Genomic DNA, 20,936 nt, shown 5'->3' with positions numbered 1-20,936 from the left:
CCCCCCCGCCCCGAGGCGGACATCTTCGAGCGGGCCATCATCGCGCGCATTGCGCGGGAGGAGGAGGAGCAGCAGCGCCGACGATCCCTTGCCGACCTCGACAACGTCCTCCTCGAGCAGGGGCTCGCGAAGGAGTTCGTCGACAACCAAGACGCATGGCGCCGCGAGAAGCAGGCGCAAGACGACATCTACGCCGACCTCGTCTCCGACGACAACGACTGAGGATGTCCGCCGACTCAGCGTCGCCACCGCACCCGGATGGCTCCGGGTGAGCCAACTTTTGGCTGTAGGGTTATGGTGGCGGCCTATCCTCCTAGCTATTTTGTGTAATTTAGTGTATGTATGAAGTATGTATGATGATCAAGAACTATGAACTTGGTCAATTTCTCCTGTAAAGTCTTGAATTCAAAATTTACAGTTCTATTTGCGGTTTATGTTCGTTCGCGAATGTTTTCAGTTCGTAACCGAGGCAACGAGCAAACTGTAAACTAAATTTACAGGCCCACGTTTTGAGGGTCTGCTAGAGATGCTCTTACCTCTCCCGGCTCAAACTACTACTCCGCTAAACAGGGAAGACAGTGAAGGAACAACAATTGGAAGGAAATGAGTATTGCTGGAAAATAGTACTACTAGAGATTACAAAGAACAAACGGAGCTTAGCAGTTCAAACAAGAGAAATGATGAGCAGAGGTAAACAAATGAATGTTAGTACCACCAGCAGAAGATGAACTATCTCGTTTGCCATTGTTTTGCTTCCATCTTCATCAATGTGAAGGATTTTTTCAGTCCACGGTGGCACGAATGGGTAGCCCCTTAATCATTGGACGGTCGTTTTAGAGCATTGCACGTCAGCTGCGTCTACATAAAATCTTTCACGAGACATCTTAGCACAATATACAGTCTTTTAGGAACATGCAACACAACATTACAGTCTTTCAGGAACATGCATTAAAACGAACCAGTTTTGGGGCAAAAGCTTGAGGAAATGGTCAATTGGTGAACATCTTAGCACTGCCTGACATCTAACCACAAATAAGCCTTAATTACATGAAGCATTGCAGCCCACAGTTATTAATAACATGCATCAAGAAAGAGCTAAGCTCTTCCAAAGTGTGGTTAGGCCACTGTATTATCTCGTCTTCGGTGATGAACAACCACAGATAAACTGGCAGATGTCCCTGTTCCCGCTGTTGTGACCAGGCGTTCTTCATTCCTCTAGAGATCCCCCAGCTCTTCACCAGCTGAAATGCTCCAAGAGGTTCCTTCTGAATTCCTGAAATAGTAGGGTTGGTGGCATAGTTATCAATTTGTCATTACAAGACCAAAAGCATAAGGTTCCCACCGTCTCATTGTATGATCCTACAACCCAACAACATTGCTACGAACATGAGCTTGTTCAAAGTCGAGGGCCCAAATTCCAACCCCAAGACATACTGATTGTTAGTAGTTGTTGTTTAATGGGGCTGACGAGTTAACCCCTCAATCGAATTTGACGAATACATTAGCAAAATGAAGGTCGTTCCTGGTGTCTTAATGGAAGGAAAAGAATATGACATGGTTATCAATTTGTAATTACAAGACCAAAAGCATAACGTTGGCACTGGCTCATTGTATGATCCTACATGTTTACCCAACAACATTGCTACGAACATGAGCTTGTCGAAAGTCCAGTGCCCAAATTCCACCCGAAAATATACTGATTGTTAGTAGTTGTTGTTAAATGGGGCTGAAGAGTTAACCTCTCAATCAAATTTGACGGACACATTAGCAAAAGGAAGGTCGTTGCCCTTTTCTTGATGGAAGGAAATTAATATGACATGTTCGGCTTGGGTGGTAGCCTTATTATTCGTGGACCTTCCCAACAATTCAAAAACTGTTATAGAATAAACCACGATATGTGTATGCAGTATGCTCATATTGATCACATATAATCTGTTATGTCTGAACAAAGCATCAGACATACGAGTATATTTTAGCATTAATTTATTAAAATATTGCTGAAACTATTGATACTGACCAGAAGGTGGACATTTGACATAGTTAGGGTGGAAAGACATAGCTGTTCAACCATTGTGATAATCGGAAGAACAATGGATATGCCAGTGGCCATGATAGGATTACATCGCCGTGCAATATGACGAGTTGACCAGATGCACTGAACTGCAAATGCTTACAGGAGATAATTGTTCAGATCTTTTTTTTTTAACAGGAATGCTCAGTACATATTTGTTACTGCTGAACATCACCTTGTTATAGGCAAGTATAATTGGTAATTCTCCAGCCCACCATATGATTTCCTAAAGGAAAAGACCATTGAAGTTGGCTCTGTCTGGTTTCTGAAGGACGCAAATTGTAAAATTCTAACTTGTATATGGCTGCAAGGAAAATGAAAGCTGCTCTTCCAAACATAACCAAGCCCTATATAACTATGCTTGAAGACATTGGCTTTTTAGGACTGCATAACAGGGAAGAAAAGATCAGCTTTAGAAAAACAGAGACAAACATCCAAGGTAGGTACTGTTTGGCCCCATACTCAAATGGCATCCCAGTCTGCTAAGCAACAATGTCCTTAAAATCACAAATATTTTTTCTTGGACAAGAAAAGGCACTTGCTGTTAGCTGCTCCCTCCGTTTCAAAACTGAAGTTCAAGGATTGTCCTAAGTGAAACTTTTTGAAGTTTGAGAAAGTCTATAGAAAAATCTGCTAAGATCCACAATGTTAAATATATATTATATAATAATACATATCATAATGAATCTAACGAAGCAAATTTGGTGTTGTAGATGTTGATATATTTTTATATAGACTTGGTCAAAGTTAATGAAGTTTGACTTGGGACAAACCTATAACTTCAATTATTTTGGAACAGAGGGAGTATATTCCATTTTTCAATCTCCAAATCGTAGCTGCAGGAAAAAGAAAAGCAAAATATGAGGAAATGGTATAAACATATTGTTCTGTGGGGTGACAAAATGACATAAAAGAGCTGTGTAAAGATCTTGGTAAAAGAAAGCTTCTTAATAATGTAGGCATTGTAATTCCCTAAATTCTGGAATGTGCGTTCAACACGATGCATCAATTTTCACATACCTGCTGAACCATCAGAGAGCATCCATTCTCTCAAGTCACTAGCTTTGCTTCATTCAGGTGCACTAAGAATCAATTGAGCCTACCAGACATCATTAAGAGAGTTCAGTTCCTTCTTCTCCCTCACTTTCCTCATCCAGTTACCACAATATTTGAAGCTTTCTCTGCTCCTCCTTGGTGGCAATGCAGCCCTCATCATGGTGGTATACTCCTCCCTGATAGCAACAAGTGGATGTGCATGCTTCTCAAGCAGCTGGCTCGTGCCACCGTAAGCTTCCCTGAGTACAACTGTCTGTGTGCCATGTATCCTTGAGAGGTAAAAAATGCCCGGGTGACGCTCAAATACCTTGGTAAACTTCTGTGGCATGCCAAGAAGCTTCCTCATGTTGCTCACGTTGTGGCGCTCTGTCCTCTTTGCCAATGTGAGGTGCAGCAGTTCATGGAACACTCCCACATTCCGCTTCTCTGACACATCAGTGCGACGGTCAAGGCCGGAGGCGTCGGTGTATGGGTTAGTGTATGGAAGCTTCTGCCACTCCTTCAGCCAGTCCATAGACTTGCTCCTCAGGCCAAACCCCCTCGTGAAGCTCACCGGAAATGGGAGGCAGGTGGTGTCGCCGCCCGCCGCAGCCTTCTCGAGTTCCGAGACAGCCAGACGGTCGTCCCAGGAGAGGAGGTGGAGCCAGATGCGCTCGTCACCCTCGGGCTGCTTGAGGGCGAAGTGGTCAGGCTGGCGACTGAGGATCGAGGCGCGGTAGTCGCGGGGCAGGCCCAAGTCCCAGCGGAGAAGGTCGACAGTGTGGAGCGGGAGCGAGCGCGACAGGGTGAGCATGAGGAGGCGGCGGAGGCAAGCGAGCAGGTCGGGCTCCGAGGCGTCCAGGCAGTCCAGTTCCCGGCACCGGAGGCCGAGCGCCGCGTCCGTGAGGGACACACCGCCTCCACCGCGGCGGGAGAGCACGAACAGGGTGTGGTATCTGCGGAGGAAGGCGAGCGCGGCGTCCGCGGAGCCAAACATCTTGTGGACGGACTTGTCGGCGAGGAGCTCGGGGCACGAGATACGGTGGCCGGGCCGCGAGGACACGAGGTCGAGCAGGTGGTGGGCAGCGCGGAGGTGGCGCTGGCGCGACAGCGCCCCGTCGAGTGCCGGATCCTTGACCAGCTTGAGCTTCACGTTAACCAGCGTCGCGCGCTGCTCCGCCGCAAACAATGGCGCTTCCCACCATCTTCTCCTCCTCCCCGTCACCGCCACCAGCAAGTGCCCCGCCATGGAACGAAACTCGCCGCTGCCCAGGTGCTCGCTTTCGCGGACCGCGACGCTCGCCCGCCGTCACCGTACTGGGAGGCCGAGAAGAAAGGAGACAAGGAGGACTATGAGGAAACCTAGCAGCGTAAAGGCGGCGGCGGCGGCGGCCGGTGCGGTCGTGAGGCAGGAGCGCGCTCTGTTTCCCCCCTCTGTCTCTCGGGGGAGCACGGCTGCCCGCTCCTCTATTGTTTTTTTTTTCTTCTAAGAAAAGACATCCAAAGGCATTTTGTCTAATAATTACTCCTCTTTAAAAATATACGGAAATGTTAACGCCCACCCGTGTGGGCGTTTGCACGTCGCCCACACGCCTCCATCACCACTCATTTTGCCACGTATAAATAGATGACATCAGCAAAAAAAAATTTGGTTTTCGGCTTAAAAATGTTGTATCTCCTAAATAAAAAAGCGAACTAAAAATCCGTTTTCACCAATAAATTCGGCTCGACGAGATCTTCAAAACCAGACCCCATGTTGATATGTTTCGACGAATTTTTTTTGCTAGAAGTTGCCACGATGTTTACACTGCAGTTGCCATAGGGCTTAAACTAAAGTTGCCATGTGGCAGTTTTAGTTTGTAGATCATAGCAATTTTAGTATTTTGATGATGGCAACTCCAGTATTTTGACCATGAAAATTATTTTTTGTATGAATCATGGCAATTTTACGTGCATGTATCATGGCAATTTTAGTTTATGGTTCATGGCAAGTCTAGTTTTTTAATTCCCCGTTTTATAAATGTCAAAATTTACTTTTAAATGTAGAAGAAAATAGCTGAAACATATCATGGCAACTTCAGTGTAAACATCATGGCAATTCATATGCAATAGACATGGCGACTTTTAATCCAAAATAAATTTCATCAAAACATATCAACATGGGATCTAGTTTCGAAGATCTCATCGCGAGAGATTTAATGGTGAAAACGGATTTTCAATCGGATTTTTCGTTTAAGAGATAAAACATTTTAAAAACTGAAAATCCAAAAAGATTCCTGCATGCATGCATGCGATGACGTGGCAATCTGTTTACATTAGAGACGTGTGGTGCGTCTCCCTTCCTGCCACACGTGTGGCAGTTAGCGCGACCCAAAATATAAGACCGTCTGGATCGCTAAAATAATGATCTAAACAATCCTATAGGATGTGTTTGATAGAGTGAATGAGCTTAAAAGTTCCCTCGTCGACTCACTTTTAGGTGTTTGATAGCCTGCACGGGGCCTCCTCGGCACGCACGAGCTCAGTCCAAATACCTTCTTAGGGCATGACCGATGCACAACCTTATGATGATGCCCCATGTGCCATGTAGGATAGGATGTCAGCGAAAATAGGTTCGAATAGGAAAGTGAAATCCTCTGCAAGAGGCGCGTGCTTGGGGAGAAAAAGTGTGGTCTGTTGTAAAAAGCTGAAGAAGTTGAAGTGAAGAGTAGAGATGCATATGTATTAAAGTTTCTATTTTCTATTTCCTAATGAGGCCTATTAGTAGTAGATTGCGTCAGGGAGAAAAAAATCAATGTCGTTGCCTCAATCTATTTTTTCTCATCGGGCATCTGTTGTTCTTTGTATTGCCATGATTGAAATGCATAGATTGGAAGTTTCTAAAAAGAGGCATGTATACATCTCATAATTGCCAAAGTCAATGGACAGACAATTAAACGCAGAACGTCGATAGTATGAGATTAAAAATTGCACTGAAACAACAGTCAAAGAAAGGAACACCTATAAACGCCCTCGTTATATCAGACTTTAAAGACCACAATAGTCACTCGTCCCTTAAGACAAGATCTAAAAATCATTGAAGCGAGATTTACTGGAGTATCACCCCATACATGCCTCCAATCCATCACCATGAGTCATGGGGTTGAAGGAACCGAACCATCCCGCAGAACACCACACAAGATGATTCTTTTTTCCATGAATATGCAAATCTTGCGTATCATTTCATTGATAGAAGAAGTTTAGAACTAGTACAAGAGGTGGTAGAACACATGAGACGAATGTAGAAGGCGTGAACATGGTGCACGAAGTAGAGAGACAAGAGATGCCCGGCCCAAACAGAGAAACAACACAGCAAAACTCGCAGCCCCGAGAAGCAGCCCATGTTGGGAAACGTAGGAGAAAAAAAATTCTCCCTACGATCACCCAGAAACAATATGAAGACGCATAACTGGTTGTAATCAACGATCGTTACCGATTCCGGGAGTGTAGAGGAAGTAGACGAGTCGGTGTAGATTGTACTTGGAGTCCCTCGAATGTAGATGACGATCCCGCGAACCGCCCACGAACGATCCCTCAACGGAAGACCGAAAGCACAACCTCTCTAATTGGTTGCAAGCATACGGTCTTCACGATCCGGCAACGCTTCACCTCCCAAAGCTAATCTCTACTCTAGTATATATAGATTGGGAGGGGAGGAGGGGGCGCCACACAAGGAAGAAAGTTTCCCCCTTGTGGCCGGCCATGGGGAGGGGGAATCCCCCTCCAATTCGGCCTCCCTCTCCCCTTTCCATGGGGAGAAGGGGGCGCAGCCCCTATTGGGACTTTATGGCCCAAGTGGGTTTCCACCACGTGGCCTTATTAGGCCCGTTGATATTAAATTAAATATATAATTGTTATAAGAATTTTCAGAGCATTATATATATATTTCCTCTTGAGAGCCTGGGGGAAAATGTTCGCCTACATAAAAAGAGGGATACAGTGCGGTAATTGTCTTTGGCTCCTAGGTGCATATGCACCCATTGTCGAAATCCAAATTCCGAGAAGTTAAAAAATTCGAAACAAAAATCCCGCGTGTATATCCGGACATTTTATATGCGTTCACAAGGTTTCAGTGAAAAACGACGTTTTTTGTGGCTTGTGTAAAAAAGATAAAGAAATGCCTCGTGAATAGTTAGAATAAAGCATCAGAAATTGTCTTTTTTACACAAGCCACAAAAAACGTCGTTTTTCACCGAAACCTTGTGAACGCACATAAAATGTCCGGATATACACGCGGGATTTTTGTTTCGAATTTTTCAACTTCTAGGAATTTGGATTTCGACAATGGGTGCATATGCACCTAGGAGCCAAAACGCCACTCTCGATACAGTGCGCCAATCATAGGACTTTTGTTACGCATTGTGAGAACCACCCACCCACTCGCAGTAGGCACCCTTATTTATGGAACGAGAACCCTTCTATATATCGTAGACCGGAGGCCTATTGCACCCGGGAGCGCTCTCTTATTGGTCAATGGGAACCCTAACATTGCAAGGTTAGAGCCTTTCATACTCGCCGGAAGGATCCCTCCTTTTATGCAGGCGAACATTTTCCCTCCACGGTCATACAACCTCATTTTCAATTTTTGCCAAAAAATTCGCGTTGTGCACGCCGACTTCTCGTACTGGTGAATGAGAACCCTCATACGGCAAGGTCAGAACCTTTCATACTCGACAGAAGGATCTCTCTTTTCGTGAACACGAACCTTTTCTCTCCGTCACACACCACTGGATAGTATGCGAATGGAAAAAAAAATAGAACCAAGCAGACAACAACACGACACACTCTTGATTTCGAATGATAAGCATTCCTACTTATGCGATCGCGCAAGACGCGGACCTGGTGGAGCAGGCGGTGCTGCTCGACTCCTACCGCTACGCTCGCGAGATCTGCCTTCCCTGCTGGCGATACCACCAGTGGGCAGCGGAATTGGCGGCCGCCTACAAAGAGTGTGATGAGGCAGTGGACGAGGTGTCCGGTGAGACCGGCGACGAGGAGGACATCGTCGGATCCATCGAGTCTGCGCCCCGCCACCACAACCATGAAGCCAACACGTCTATGAGCGCCGCCGATAGCGAGGAAGAGTAGTGCATGATAGGTCGTCGTTGCTCGGGTCCCAAGAAGGCCATCGCTCCTCCCCTCCCGTTGACGCCAAGCTTGTTGGGCTGAGCATCATCATTCGATTAGTCGCTTGGCGGTGACGTGTAGGCGGCCGGCTTCGGAGGCAGAGTTTACAGAGGCGGAGCTGGAGAAAGCGAAGCTTCATTTTTTGGGCTCATGGCCGGAGATGGGGAAACTCGTATGCGGCTCCATAAATATGCATTAAAATGAGACATTACAAACTTCTTGAATGTCCTAAAAAATAAAAGGTCATAGCATGAGGGTCAACACTTTTTTTCGGAACCAATAGATAACATCACAAATTCCGGTTCTAATAATAAGGCATGGAAAAATGAACGGCCCCTCATGCTAGAATGCATTAGTCCTCTGATATACTTGCCGAAAACTTAGGCGACCAAGACAGGGCCACCGGTAAAGCTTTGGACGCCAGGGTGGTGTTGGTGTTTCGCAAAATCTCTGTTGCCCGCATAGCCTCTGTTGGGGGCACCCCCACTGGCCCCAGCGTCACCCCCGCGCCATCATTCGACCTGGGCGTCTTCACGCCTCCATGCAATAAATCAAAAGAACCTAGCTCATTGAGCATTGGTTCCATAAAGGATATCACGCGAAGAGACCTGTTTGGCGCTGGCAAATTCTCGACAAACACTCCTGGTAAACGGCCTTTCTGCTTTGAAACATATAGTACACAACAATTTTTTTGTATTTTCGTATTATTAATAACATAGTTTTTTCGTTTGTATTCCCTCCGTTCCAAAATTATTGTCTTAGATTTGCCTAGATATGGATGTATCTCATACTAAAACGTGACTTGATACATCCGTATTTAGACAAATTTAAGACAAGAATTTTGGGACGGAGGGAGTACAAAAGAGGGTCGGCAAACCAGCTGACACCATCAGACCTACATACTTATGGAGTTGCATGATAGCTCAATCCTAAACCAAGAGCATGTCCCAATAAATTCTGCAAGCAGTGCCATGCTGCAGTTATCAACCATCATCATTTTTCAGGATTTTTGTATTTTCAGGATTTTTGTGCTACTATCAAGGTTCACAACCACGAGAAAGCGTAGTCAAGATATAATAGAGGGAAACTACAATGGAAACATAATGGATATCCATTCTTGGAGATCTTTGGACCGTCATCATTCCCGAAGCAAACATACTGTGAGCCATATCCGACCAACTTTTATCCGTTGAACTAGCACTTGAAATGGTCATCATCAACGGTGGTGAAAAGGTTGCCCATAGACACGTGAGCTCCGATAACTGACCTGTTGCAAGGAGATTGTAAGGCACACAACCAGACGTCTTTAAGCTGCTAGTATGCGCTGCAAAAGTCCTTTCTTACCTGAGTTGGTCTGCATCTGCACCAGTTTGAGAGATGCGTGATTTACTCTGTTCTTTGGCGGATGCATGCCAACGTCTCTTTCTTTAATCATCCCGCGGGTCATTACACACGATAAACGTATTTAATTCACCTAGACTAAATATGGCAAGTCTTGCCACCTCTTTCCAGCGCAGCAGAGCCATTTCTGCTTCTCTCAGATGGTGCCCAGCAGTGCACAACTTACTGGACAAAAATGGCAGTTTAGACACTAATAGACAAGTACACCGCGCGGTGGAACTTTTGACAAATAGCCAAAATGAGCAGATTCAGTTGCTCGCCCAAAACAGCTACTACCGCACCCTGCCGATTCAAAAAGGAGCGTGGTCACTTTGCCCCGACTACACCTGCAAAGTGCTACGTCTTGAGCTCGCGTTGGTTTTCCTTGAAAAGGAAAGGGTGATGCAGCAAAGTAGCGTAAGTATTTCCCTCAGTTTTTGAGAACTAAGGTATCAATCCAGTAGGAGGCTCCTCAAAAGTCTCATGCACTTACACAAACAAACAAGAACCTCGCAACCAACGCAATAAAGGGGTTGTCAATCCCTTTACGGCCACTTGCGAAAGTGAGATCTGATACAGATAATATGATAAGATAAATATTTTTGGTATTTTTATGATATAGATTGGAAAGTAAAAAGATGCAAATAAAAGTAGATTGTAAACATATATGATAAAAGATAGACCCGGGGCCATAGGTTTCACTAGTGGCTTCTCTCAAGATAGCATAAGTATTACGGTGGGTGAACAAATTACTGTCAAGCAATTGATAGAAAAGTAAATAATTATAAGATTATCTAGGCATGATCATGTATATAGGCATCACGTCCGTGACAAGTAGACCGACTCCTGCCTGCATCTACTACTATTACTCCACACATCGACCGCTATCCATCATGCATCTAGAGTATTAAGTTCATAAGAACAGAGTAACACATTAATAAAGATGACATGATGTAGAGGGATAAACTCATGCAATATGATATAAACCCCATCTTTTTATCCTCGATGGCAATAATACAATACGTGCCTTGTTGTCCCTGCTGTCACTGGGGAAGGACACGACAAGATTGAACCCACAGCTAAGCACTTCTCCCGTTGCAAGAAAGATCAATCTAGTAGGCCAAACCAAACTGATAATTTGAAGAGACTTGTAAAGATAACTTAATCACACATAAAACAATTCAGAGGAGATTCAAATATTTCTCATAGATAAACTTGGTCATAAACCCACAATTCATTAGATCTCGACAAACACACCGCAAAAAGAGTTACATCGAATAGATCTCCAAGAGAACTTTGTATTGAGATTCAAAGAGAGAGAAGAAGCCATCTAGCTAATACCTATGGACCCGAAGGTCTGTGGTAAACTACTCACAACTCATTGGAGAGGCCTTGGAGATGATGTAGAGGCCCTCCATGGTCGATTCCCCCTTCGACGGAGCGCCTGCGAAGGCTCCAAGATGGGATCTCGCGGATACAGAAGGTTGTGGCAGTGGAAATAGTTTTTCGTGGTGCTCCTGGATGTTTTCGGGGTACGTGGATATATATAGGAGGAAGAAGTAGGTCGGTGGATGCTCGAGGGGCCCACGAGGGTGGGGGCGCGTCGGGCACCCTCGTGGCCACCTCCTCTGTTGCTTGACATCCACTCCAAGTCCCCTGGATCACGTTTGTTCTAAAAAGATCGCTCCCGAAGGTTTCATTCCGTTTGGACTCCGTTTGATATTCCTTTTCTTCGAAACACTAAAATAGCCAAAAAAAACAGCAATTCGGGCTGGGCCTCCGGTTAGTAGGTTAGTCCCAAAAATGATATAAAAGTGTAAAGTAAAGCCCATAAACATCCAAAACGGGTAATATAATAGGATGCAACAATCAAAAATTATAGATACGTTGGAGACGTATCAAGCATCCCCAAGCTTAATTCCTGCTCGTCCTCGAGTAGGTAAATAATAAAAACAGATTTTTGATGTGGAATGTTACCTAGCATAATTCTCAATGTAATTTTCTTTATTGTGGCACGAATGTTTAGATCCAAATGATTCAAAATAAAAGTTCATCTTGACATAAGAAATAGCAATACTTCAAGCATACTAACTAAGCAATCATATCTTCTCAAAATAACATGGCTAAAGAAAGTTCATCCCTACAAAATCATACAGTTTGGTCATGCTCCATTTTCGTCACACAAGAATGCTCTCATCTTGCACACCCTCGATGACAAGCCAAGCAATTGTTCCATACTTTAGTAATTTCAAACTTTTTTCAACTTTCACGCAATACATGAGCGTGAGCCATGGATATAACACTATGGGTGGAATAGAATATGATGATGGAGGTTGTGTGGGGAAGACAAAAAGGAAGAAAGTCTCATATTGACGAGGATAATCAACGGGCTATGGAGATGCCCATCAATTGATGTCAACATGAGGAGTAGGGATTGCCATGCAACAGATGCACTAGAGCTATAAATGTATGAAAGCTCAACCAAAGAAACTAAGTGGGTGTGCATCCAACTTGCTTGCTCACGAAGACCTAGGGCATTTTGAGGTAGCCCATCGTAGGAATATACAAGCCAAGTTCTATAATGAAAAATTCCCACTAGTATATGAAAGTGACAACATAAAAGACTTTCTATATGAAGAACATGGTGCTACTTTGAAGCACAAGTGTGGAAAAGGATAGTAACATTGCCCTTTTTTTGGCCTTTCTTTTTATTTTTTTATTTGGGGACAATGCTCTAATAATGATGATCATCACACTTCTATTTATTTACAACTCATGAATTACAACTCAAAACTAGAACAAGATAGGACTCTATATGAATGCCTGCGGCAGTGTACCAGGATGGGAAATGAATCAAGAGTGACATGTATGAAAAAATATTCATGGTGGCTTTGCCACAAATACGATGTCAACTACATGATCATGCAAGGCAATATGACAATGATGATGCGTGTCATGATGATGAATGGAACGATGGAAAGTTGCATGGCAATATATCTCGGAATGGCTATGGAAATGCCATAATAGGTAGGTATGGTGGCTGTTTTGAGGAAGATATAAGGAGGTTTATGTGTGATAGAGCGTATCGTATCATGGGGTTTGGATGCACCGGCGAAGTTTGCACCAACACTCAAGGTGAGAAAGGGCAATGCACGGTACCGAAGAGGCTAGCAATGATGGAAGGGTAAGAGTGCGTATAATCCATGGAATCAACATTAGTCATAAAGAACTCATATACTTATTGCAAAAATCTACAAGTCATCAAAAACCAAGCACTACGCGCATGCTCCTAGGGGGATAGATTGGTAGGAAAAGACCATCGCTCGTCCCCGACCGCCACTCATAAGGATGACAATCTAAGAACACCTCATATTTCAAATTTGTTACACAATGGTTACCATACGTGCATGCTACGGGACTTGCCAACTTCAACACAAGCATTCTTTAAATTCATAATTACCCAACTAGCATGACTCTAATATCACCACCTCCATATCTCAAAACAATTATCAAGTATCAAATTGATCATAGCATCCAATTCACTTCCTATGATAGTTTTTATTATACCCAACTTGGATGCCCATCATTCTAGGACCAATATTATAACCATAGCAAATACCATGCTTTTCTAAGAGACTCTCAAAATAATATAAGTGAAGCATGAGAGATTAACAATTTCTACAAAATTAAGCCACCATCGTGCTCTAAAAGATATAAGTGAAGTAGTAGAGCAAAACTATCTAGCTCAAAAGATATAAGTGAAGCACATAGAGTATTCTAATAAATTCTAGTCAAGTGGGCTTCTCCCGAAAGGTGTGTACAGCAAGGATGATTGTGGTAAACTAAAAAGCAAAGACTAATATCATACAAGACGCTCCAAGCAAAACACATATCATGTGGCGAATAAAAATATAGCTCCAAGTAAAGTTATCGATAGACGAAGACGAAAGAGGGGATGCCTTCCGGGGCATCCCCAAGCTTAGGCTTTTGGTTATCCTTGAATATCTTGGGGTGCCATGGTCATCCCCAAGCTTAGGATCTTGCCACTCCTTATTCCATAGTCCATCAAATCTTTACCCAAAACTTGAAAATTTCACAATACAAAACTCAACAGGAAATCTCATAAGCTCCGTTAGTGCAAGAAAGAAAAACCACCACATACGATACTGTAATGAACTCATTCTTTATTTATATTGGTGTTAAACCTACTGTATTCCAACTTCTCTACGGTTCATACCACCCAATACTAGGCATAGATGCATCAAAATAAGCAAACAACACACGAAAAACAGAATCTGTCAAAAATAGAACAGTCTGCAGCAATCTGTAACTCTAGAATACTTCTGGAACTTTAAAAAACCTACCAAAATAGGAAGTCCTGGGCAATTTGTCTATTGATCTACAGCAAAACGAATCAACGCAAAAGCACATTTCTGTGAATTACTAAGATTATTTTCGTTCGTGCAAAGTTTCTGTTTTTCAGTAGAATCAAATTAACTATCACCGTAGGTTATCTTATAGGTTCTACTTGGCACAAACACTAATTAAAACATGAAAAAATATCTAAACAGAAGCTAGATGAAAATTTTATTACTAAACAGAAGCGAAAACAAAAAATAAAATTGGGTTGCCACCCAACTAGATATGGCAAGTCTTGCCACCCCTTTCCAGCGCAGTAGAGCCATTTCTGCTTCTCTCAGATGGTGCCCAGTAGTGCACAACTTACTGGACAAAAATGGCAGTTTAGACACTAATAGACAAGTACACCGCGCGGTGGAACTTTTGACAAATAGCCAAAATGAGCAGATTCAGTTGCTCGCCCAAAACAGCTACTACCGCACCCTGCCGATTCAAAAAGGAGCGTGGTCACTTTGCCCCGACTACACCTGCAAAGTGCTACGTCTTGAGCTCGCGTTGGTTTTCCTTGAAAAGGAAAGGGTGATGCAGCAAAGTAGCGTAAGTATTTCCCTCAGTTTTTGAGAACTAAGGTATCAATCCAGTAGGAGGCTCCTCAAAAGTCTCATGCACTTACACAAACAAACAAGAACCTCACAACCAACGCAATAAAGGGGTTGTCAATCCCTTTACGGCCACTTGCGAAAGTGAGATCTGATAGAGATAATATGATAAGATAAATATTTTTGGTATTTTTATGATATAGATTGGAAAGTAAAAAGATGCAAATAAAAGTAGATTGTAAACATATATGATAAAAGATAGACCCGGGGCCATAGGTTTCACTAGTGGCTTCTCTCAAGATAGCATAAGTATTACGGTGGGTGAACAAATTACTGTCAAGCAATTGATAGAAAAGTGAATAATTATAAGATTATCTAGGCATGATCATGTATATAGGCATCATGTCCGTGACAAGTAGACCGACTCCTGCCTGCATCTACTACTATTACTCCACACATCGACCGCTATCCATCATGCATCTAGAGTATTAAGTTCATAAGAACAGAGTAACACATTAATAAAGATGACATGATGTAGAGGGATAAACTCATGCAATATGATATAAACCCCATCTTTTTATCCTCGATGGCAATAATACAATACGTGCCTTGTTGTCCCTGCTGTCACTGGGGAAGGACACGACAAGATTGAACCCAAAGCTAAGCACTTCTCCCATTGCAAGAAAGATCAATCTAGTAGGCCAAACCAAACTGATAATTTGAAGAGACTTGCAAAGATAACTTAATCACACATAAAACAATTCAGAGGAGATTCAAATATTTCTCATAGATAAACTTGGTCATAAACCCACAATTCATCGGATCTCGACAAACACACCGCAAAAAGAGTTACATCGAATAGATCTCCAAGAAGATCGAGGAGAACTTTGTATTGAGATTCAAAGAGAGAGAAGAAGCCATCTAGCTAATAACTATGGACCTGAAGGTCTGTGGTAAACTACTCACAACTCATTGGAGAGGCCTTGGAGATGATGTAGAGGCCCTCCGTGGTCGATTCCCCCTCCGACGGAGCGCCTGCGAAGGCTCCAAGATGGGATCTCGCGGATACAGAAGGTTGTGGCAGTGGAAATAGTTTTTTGTGGTGCTCCTGGATGTTTTTGGGGTACGTGGATATATATAGGAGGAAGAAGTAGGTCGGTGGATGCTCGAGGGGCCCACGAGGGTGGGGGCGCGTCGGGCACCCTCGTGGCCACCTCCTCTGTTGCTTGACGTCCACTCCAAGTCCGCTGGATCACGTTTGTTCTAAAAAGATCGCTCCCGAAGGTTTCATTCCGTTTGGACTCCATTTGATATTCATTTTCTTCGAAACACTAAAATAGCCACAAAAACAGCAATTCGGGCTGGGCCGCCGGTTAGTAGGTTAGTCCCAAAAATGATATAAAAGTGTAAAGTAAAGCCCATAAACATCCAAAACGGGTAATATAATAGGATGCAACAATCAAAAATTATAGATACGTTGGAGACGTATCAAGCATCCCCAAGCTTAATTCCTGCTCGTCCTCGAGTAGGTAAATAATAAAAACAGATTTTTGATGTGGAATGTTACCTAGCATAATTCTCAATGTAATTTTCTTTATTGTGGCACGAATGTTTAGATCCAAATGATTCAAAATAAAAGTTCATCTTGACATAAGAAATAGCAATACTTCAAGCATACTAACTAAGCAATCATATCTTCTCAAAATAACATGGCTAAAGAAAGTTCATCCCTACAAAATCATACAGTTTGGTCATGCTCCATTTTCGTCACATAAGAATGCTCTCATCTTGCACACCCTCGATGACAAGCCAAGCAATTGTTCCATACTTTAGTAATTTCAAACTTTTTTCAACTTTCACGCAATACATGAGCGTGAGCCATGGATATAACACTATGGGTGGAATAGAATATGATGATGGAGGTTGTGTGGGGAAGACAAAAAGGAAGAAAGTCTCATATTGACGAGGATAATCAACGGGCTATGGAGATGCCCATCAATTGATGTCAACATGAGGAGTAGGGATTGCCATGCAACAGATGCACTAGAGCTATAAATGTATGAAAGCTCAACCAAAGAAACTAAGTGGGTGTGCATCCAACTTGCTTGCTCACGAAGACCTAGGGCATTTTGAGGTAGCCCATCGTAGGAATATACAAGCCAAGTTCTATAATGAAAAATTCCCACTAGTATATGAAAGTGACAACATAAAAGACTTTCTATATGAAGAACATGGTGCTACTTTGAAGCACAAGTGTGGAAAAGGATAGTAACATTGCCCTTTTTTTGGCCTTTCTTTTTATTTTTTTATTTGGGGACAATGCTCTAATAATGATGATCATCACACTTCTATTTATTTACAACTCATGAATTACAACTCAAAACTAGAACAAGATAGGACTCTATATGAATGCCTGCGGCAGTGTACCAGGATGGGAAATGAATCAAGAGTGACATGTATGAAAAAATATTCATGGTGGCTTTGCCACAAATACGATGTCAACTACATGATCATGCAAGGCAATATGACAATGATGATGCGTGTCATGATGATGAATGGAACGGTGGAAAGTTGCATGGCAATATATCTCGGAATGGCTATGGAAATGCAATAATAGGTAGGTATGGTGGCTGTTTTGAGGAAGATATAAGGAGGTTTATGTGTGATAGAGCGTATCGTATCATGGGGTTTGGATGCACCGGCGAAGTTTGCACCAACACTCAAGGTGAGAAAGGGCAATGCACGGTACCGAAGAGGCTAGCAATGATGGAAGGGTAAGAGTGCGTATAATCCATGGAATCAACATTAGTCATAAAGAACTCATATACTTATTGCAAAAATCTACAAGTCATCAAAAACCAAGCACTACGCGCATGCTCCTAGGGGGATAGATTGGTAGGAAAAGACCATCGCTCGTCCCCGACCGCCACTCATAAGGATGACAATCTAAGAACACCTCATATTTCAAATTTGTTACACAATGGTTACCATACGTGCATGCTACGGGACTTGCCAACTTCAACACAAGCATTCTTTAAATTCATAATTACCCAACTAGCATGACTCTAATATCACCACCTCCATATCTCAAAACAATTATCAAGTATCAAATTGATCATAGCATCCAATTCACTTCCTATGATAGTTTTTATTATACCCAACTTGGATGCCCATCATTCTAGGACCAATATTATAACCATAGCAAATACCATGCTTTTCTAAGAGACTCTCAAAATAATATAAGTGAAGCATGAGAGATTAACAATTTCTACAAAATTAAGCCACCATCGTGCTCTAAAAGATATAAGTGAAGTAGTAGAGCAAAACTATCTAGCTCAAAAGATATAAGTGAAGCACATAGAGTATTCTAATAAATTCTAGTCAAGTGGGCTTCTCCTGAAAGGTGTGTACAGCAAGGATGATTGTGGTAAACTAAAAAGCAAAGACTAATATCATACAAGATGCTCCAAGCAAAACACATATCATGTGGCGAATAAAATTATAGCTCCAAGTAAAGTTACCGATAGACGAAGACGAAAGAGGGGATGCCTTCCGGGGCATCCCCAAGCTTAGGCTTTTGGTTATCCTTGAATATCTTGGGGTGCCATGGTCATGCCCAAGCTTAGGCTCTTGCCACTCCTTATTCCATAGTCCATCAAATCTTTACCCAAAACTTGAAAATTTCACAACACAAAACTCAACAGGAAATCTCATAAGCTCCGTTAGTGCAAGAAAGAAAAACCACCACATACGATACTGTAATGAACTCATTCTTTATTTATATTGGTGTTAAACCTACTGTATTCCAACTTCTCTATGGTTCATACCACCCAATACTAGGCATAGATGCATCAAAATAAGCAAACAACACACGGAAAACAGAATCTGTCAAAAACAGAACAATCTGCAGCAATCTGTAACTCTAGAATACTTATGGAACTTTAAAAAACCTACCAAAATAGGAAGTCCTGGGCAATTTGTCTATTGATCTACAGCAAAACGAATCAAAGCAAAAGCACATTTCTGTGAATTACTAAGATTATTTTCGTTCGTGCAAAGTTTCTGTTTTTCAGCAGAATCAAATTAACTATCACCGTAGGTTATCTTATAGGTTCTACTTGGCACAAACACTAATTAAAACATGAAAAAATATCTAAACAGAAGCTAGATGAAAATTTTATTACTAAACAGAAGCGAAAACAAAAAATAAAATTGGGTTGCCACCCAACTAGCGCTATTGTTTAACGCCCCTAGCTAGGCATAAAATCGAGGATAGATCTAAGTAGTGCCATCTTTGGCACTCAATTCATAAGTAGCTCGCATGAAAGACAAGAATTGAAGCATAAAGATAGCATCATAAAACATGTGAAAAACACACTTAAGTCTAACATACTTCCTATGCATAGGCATCTTGTAATCAAACAAATTATCAAGGCAAGCAAAAACTAGCATATGCAAGGAAGAACAAAGAGATGATAGCAATCTCAACATGAAGAGAGGTAATTTAGTAACATGAAAATTTTTACGACCATATTTTCCTCTCTGATAATAATTACATGTAGGATCATAAGAAAATTCAACAATATAGCTATCACATAAAATATTCTCAACACGATCCACATGCATGCAAAGTTGCACTCTTCCAAAATAGTGGGATTAACATTAACTAAAGTCATGACCTCTCCAAACCCACTTTTATCAAAAATATCATAATATTGAAAATACTCCAAATATGTGGGATCTAAAGTTGACACTCTTCCAAACCCACTTTCAATATTATTGCAAACACTATTATCAATCTCTTATTCATCACGGGGCTTAAATAAATTTTCAAGATTATAAGAAGAATCACCCCAATCATGATCATTGCAACAAGTAGTAGACATAGCAAAACTAGCATCCCCAAGCTTAGGGTTTTGCTTATTATTAGCACAATTGACATCAAGAGAACTTATAGTAAAATCATTGCAATCATGCTTTTCATCGAAGGAACTATCAAGTATGGGTGCAATAGCAACGATCATGTTTAACATAAGGAACTATAGCAAATTCATCTTCATAAATATTGGCATCATGGCAACAAGAATAACAAGCATCATGTTCATCAAGGGATATTTCAATCAAATCATCGGAATCATTATCTATAGATTCATGCGTATCATTATTTTCTTCCAAAGCAACAATCATTCTCTCGATAAATTCTTTGACATAGACATTATGCGCATAGTTTTCATAGCAATATTTAAGTATGTCAAATTTTTCAGATTCGTAGAGAGTAATATCATATTTTTCAATCAAAGAAGCAACTTCATAAGCACCCTTAAAAGCAAGAAATTCTTCAATTTGTTCGATATCATAGTAACTATAAACACCCTTTGCATATGAAGATAAGATTTCATTTTCATTAAACTCACGTAGGTAGGGAAGGTGTTTTTTAGGGTTCTTAGAGCAACAAGTAAAATCATAAATTTCACAAAGATTCCAAGCACAACATAACAATCTGTTTATTTGATCCCATAAGAGTCCCCCTTTTCAGACAAACGGTGACGCACAAAATGAGCATGCTCATCTAAAGATTTTCCATCAACTAGGCTAGTTGGGGTTTCAGCACAAGCGCATAAGGATCGAAGATGATCCAAATAGAACACTTTAGTGGATCCATATCAATAGATTTTTAGCAAGCAAGATGCAAGCACATATAAGGCACATGGAGATAAAAGCAAACATAAGATCGAACGAGAAAAAAGGCGAATAAAACGGCAAGGGTGAAGTGGGGGAGAGGAAAACGAGAGGCAAATGGCAAATAATGTAATGCAGGGAGAAGAGTTTGTGATGGGTACTTGGTATGTCTTGACTTGTGCGAAGACCTCCTCGGCAATGGCGCCGGAAATCCTTCTTGCTACGTCTTGAGCTTGCGTTGGTTTTCCTTGAAGAGGGAAGGGTGATGCATCAAAGTAGCGTAAGTATTTCCCTCAATTTTTGAGAACTAAGGTATCAATCCAGTAGAAGGCTCCTCAAAAGTCCCACACACTTACACAAACAAACAAGAACCTCGCAACCAACGCAATAAAGGGGTTGTCAATCCCTTCACGGCCACTTGCGAAAGTGAGATCTGATAGAGATAATATGATAAGATAAATATTTTTGGTATTTTTATGATATAGATTGGAAAGTAAAAAGATGCAAATAAAAGTAGATTGTAAACATATATGATAAAAGATAGACCCGGGGCCATAGGTTTCATTAGTGGTTTCTCTCAAGATAGCATAAGTATTACGGTGGGTGAACAAATTACATCAAGCAATTGATAGAAAAGCGGATAATTA

General features: G+C 41.9%; 1 protein-coding gene across 1 annotated transcript; it reads right to left on the bottom strand.

The window, feature by feature from the left end:
• Positions 1-899: 899 nt before the first annotated feature.
• LOC119323662 (protein WHAT'S THIS FACTOR 9, mitochondrial-like) lies at positions 900-4,545 on the bottom strand. The gene is made up of 3 exons (XM_037597367.1): positions 3,092-4,545; positions 2,845-2,907; positions 900-1,273 (listed from the first exon to the last, which is right to left on the bottom strand). Exon 1 carries the CDS (start codon positions 4,353-4,355, stop codon positions 3,171-3,173), a length of 1,185 nt encoding a protein of 394 aa, XP_037453264.1. The 5' UTR covers positions 4,356-4,545; the 3' UTR covers positions 900-1,273; positions 2,845-2,907; positions 3,092-3,170.
• Positions 4,546-20,936: the final 16,391 nt, after the last annotated feature.

Source organism: Triticum dicoccoides, chromosome 1B (assembly GCF_002162155.2).
Source record: "Triticum dicoccoides isolate Atlit2015 ecotype Zavitan chromosome 1B, WEW_v2.0, whole genome shotgun sequence".
NCBI classification, from domain to species: Eukaryota; Viridiplantae; Streptophyta; class Magnoliopsida; order Poales; family Poaceae; genus Triticum; species Triticum dicoccoides.
Note: the sequence above shows the minus strand (reverse complement) of the source record. Positions and strands in the feature narration are given on the sequence as shown.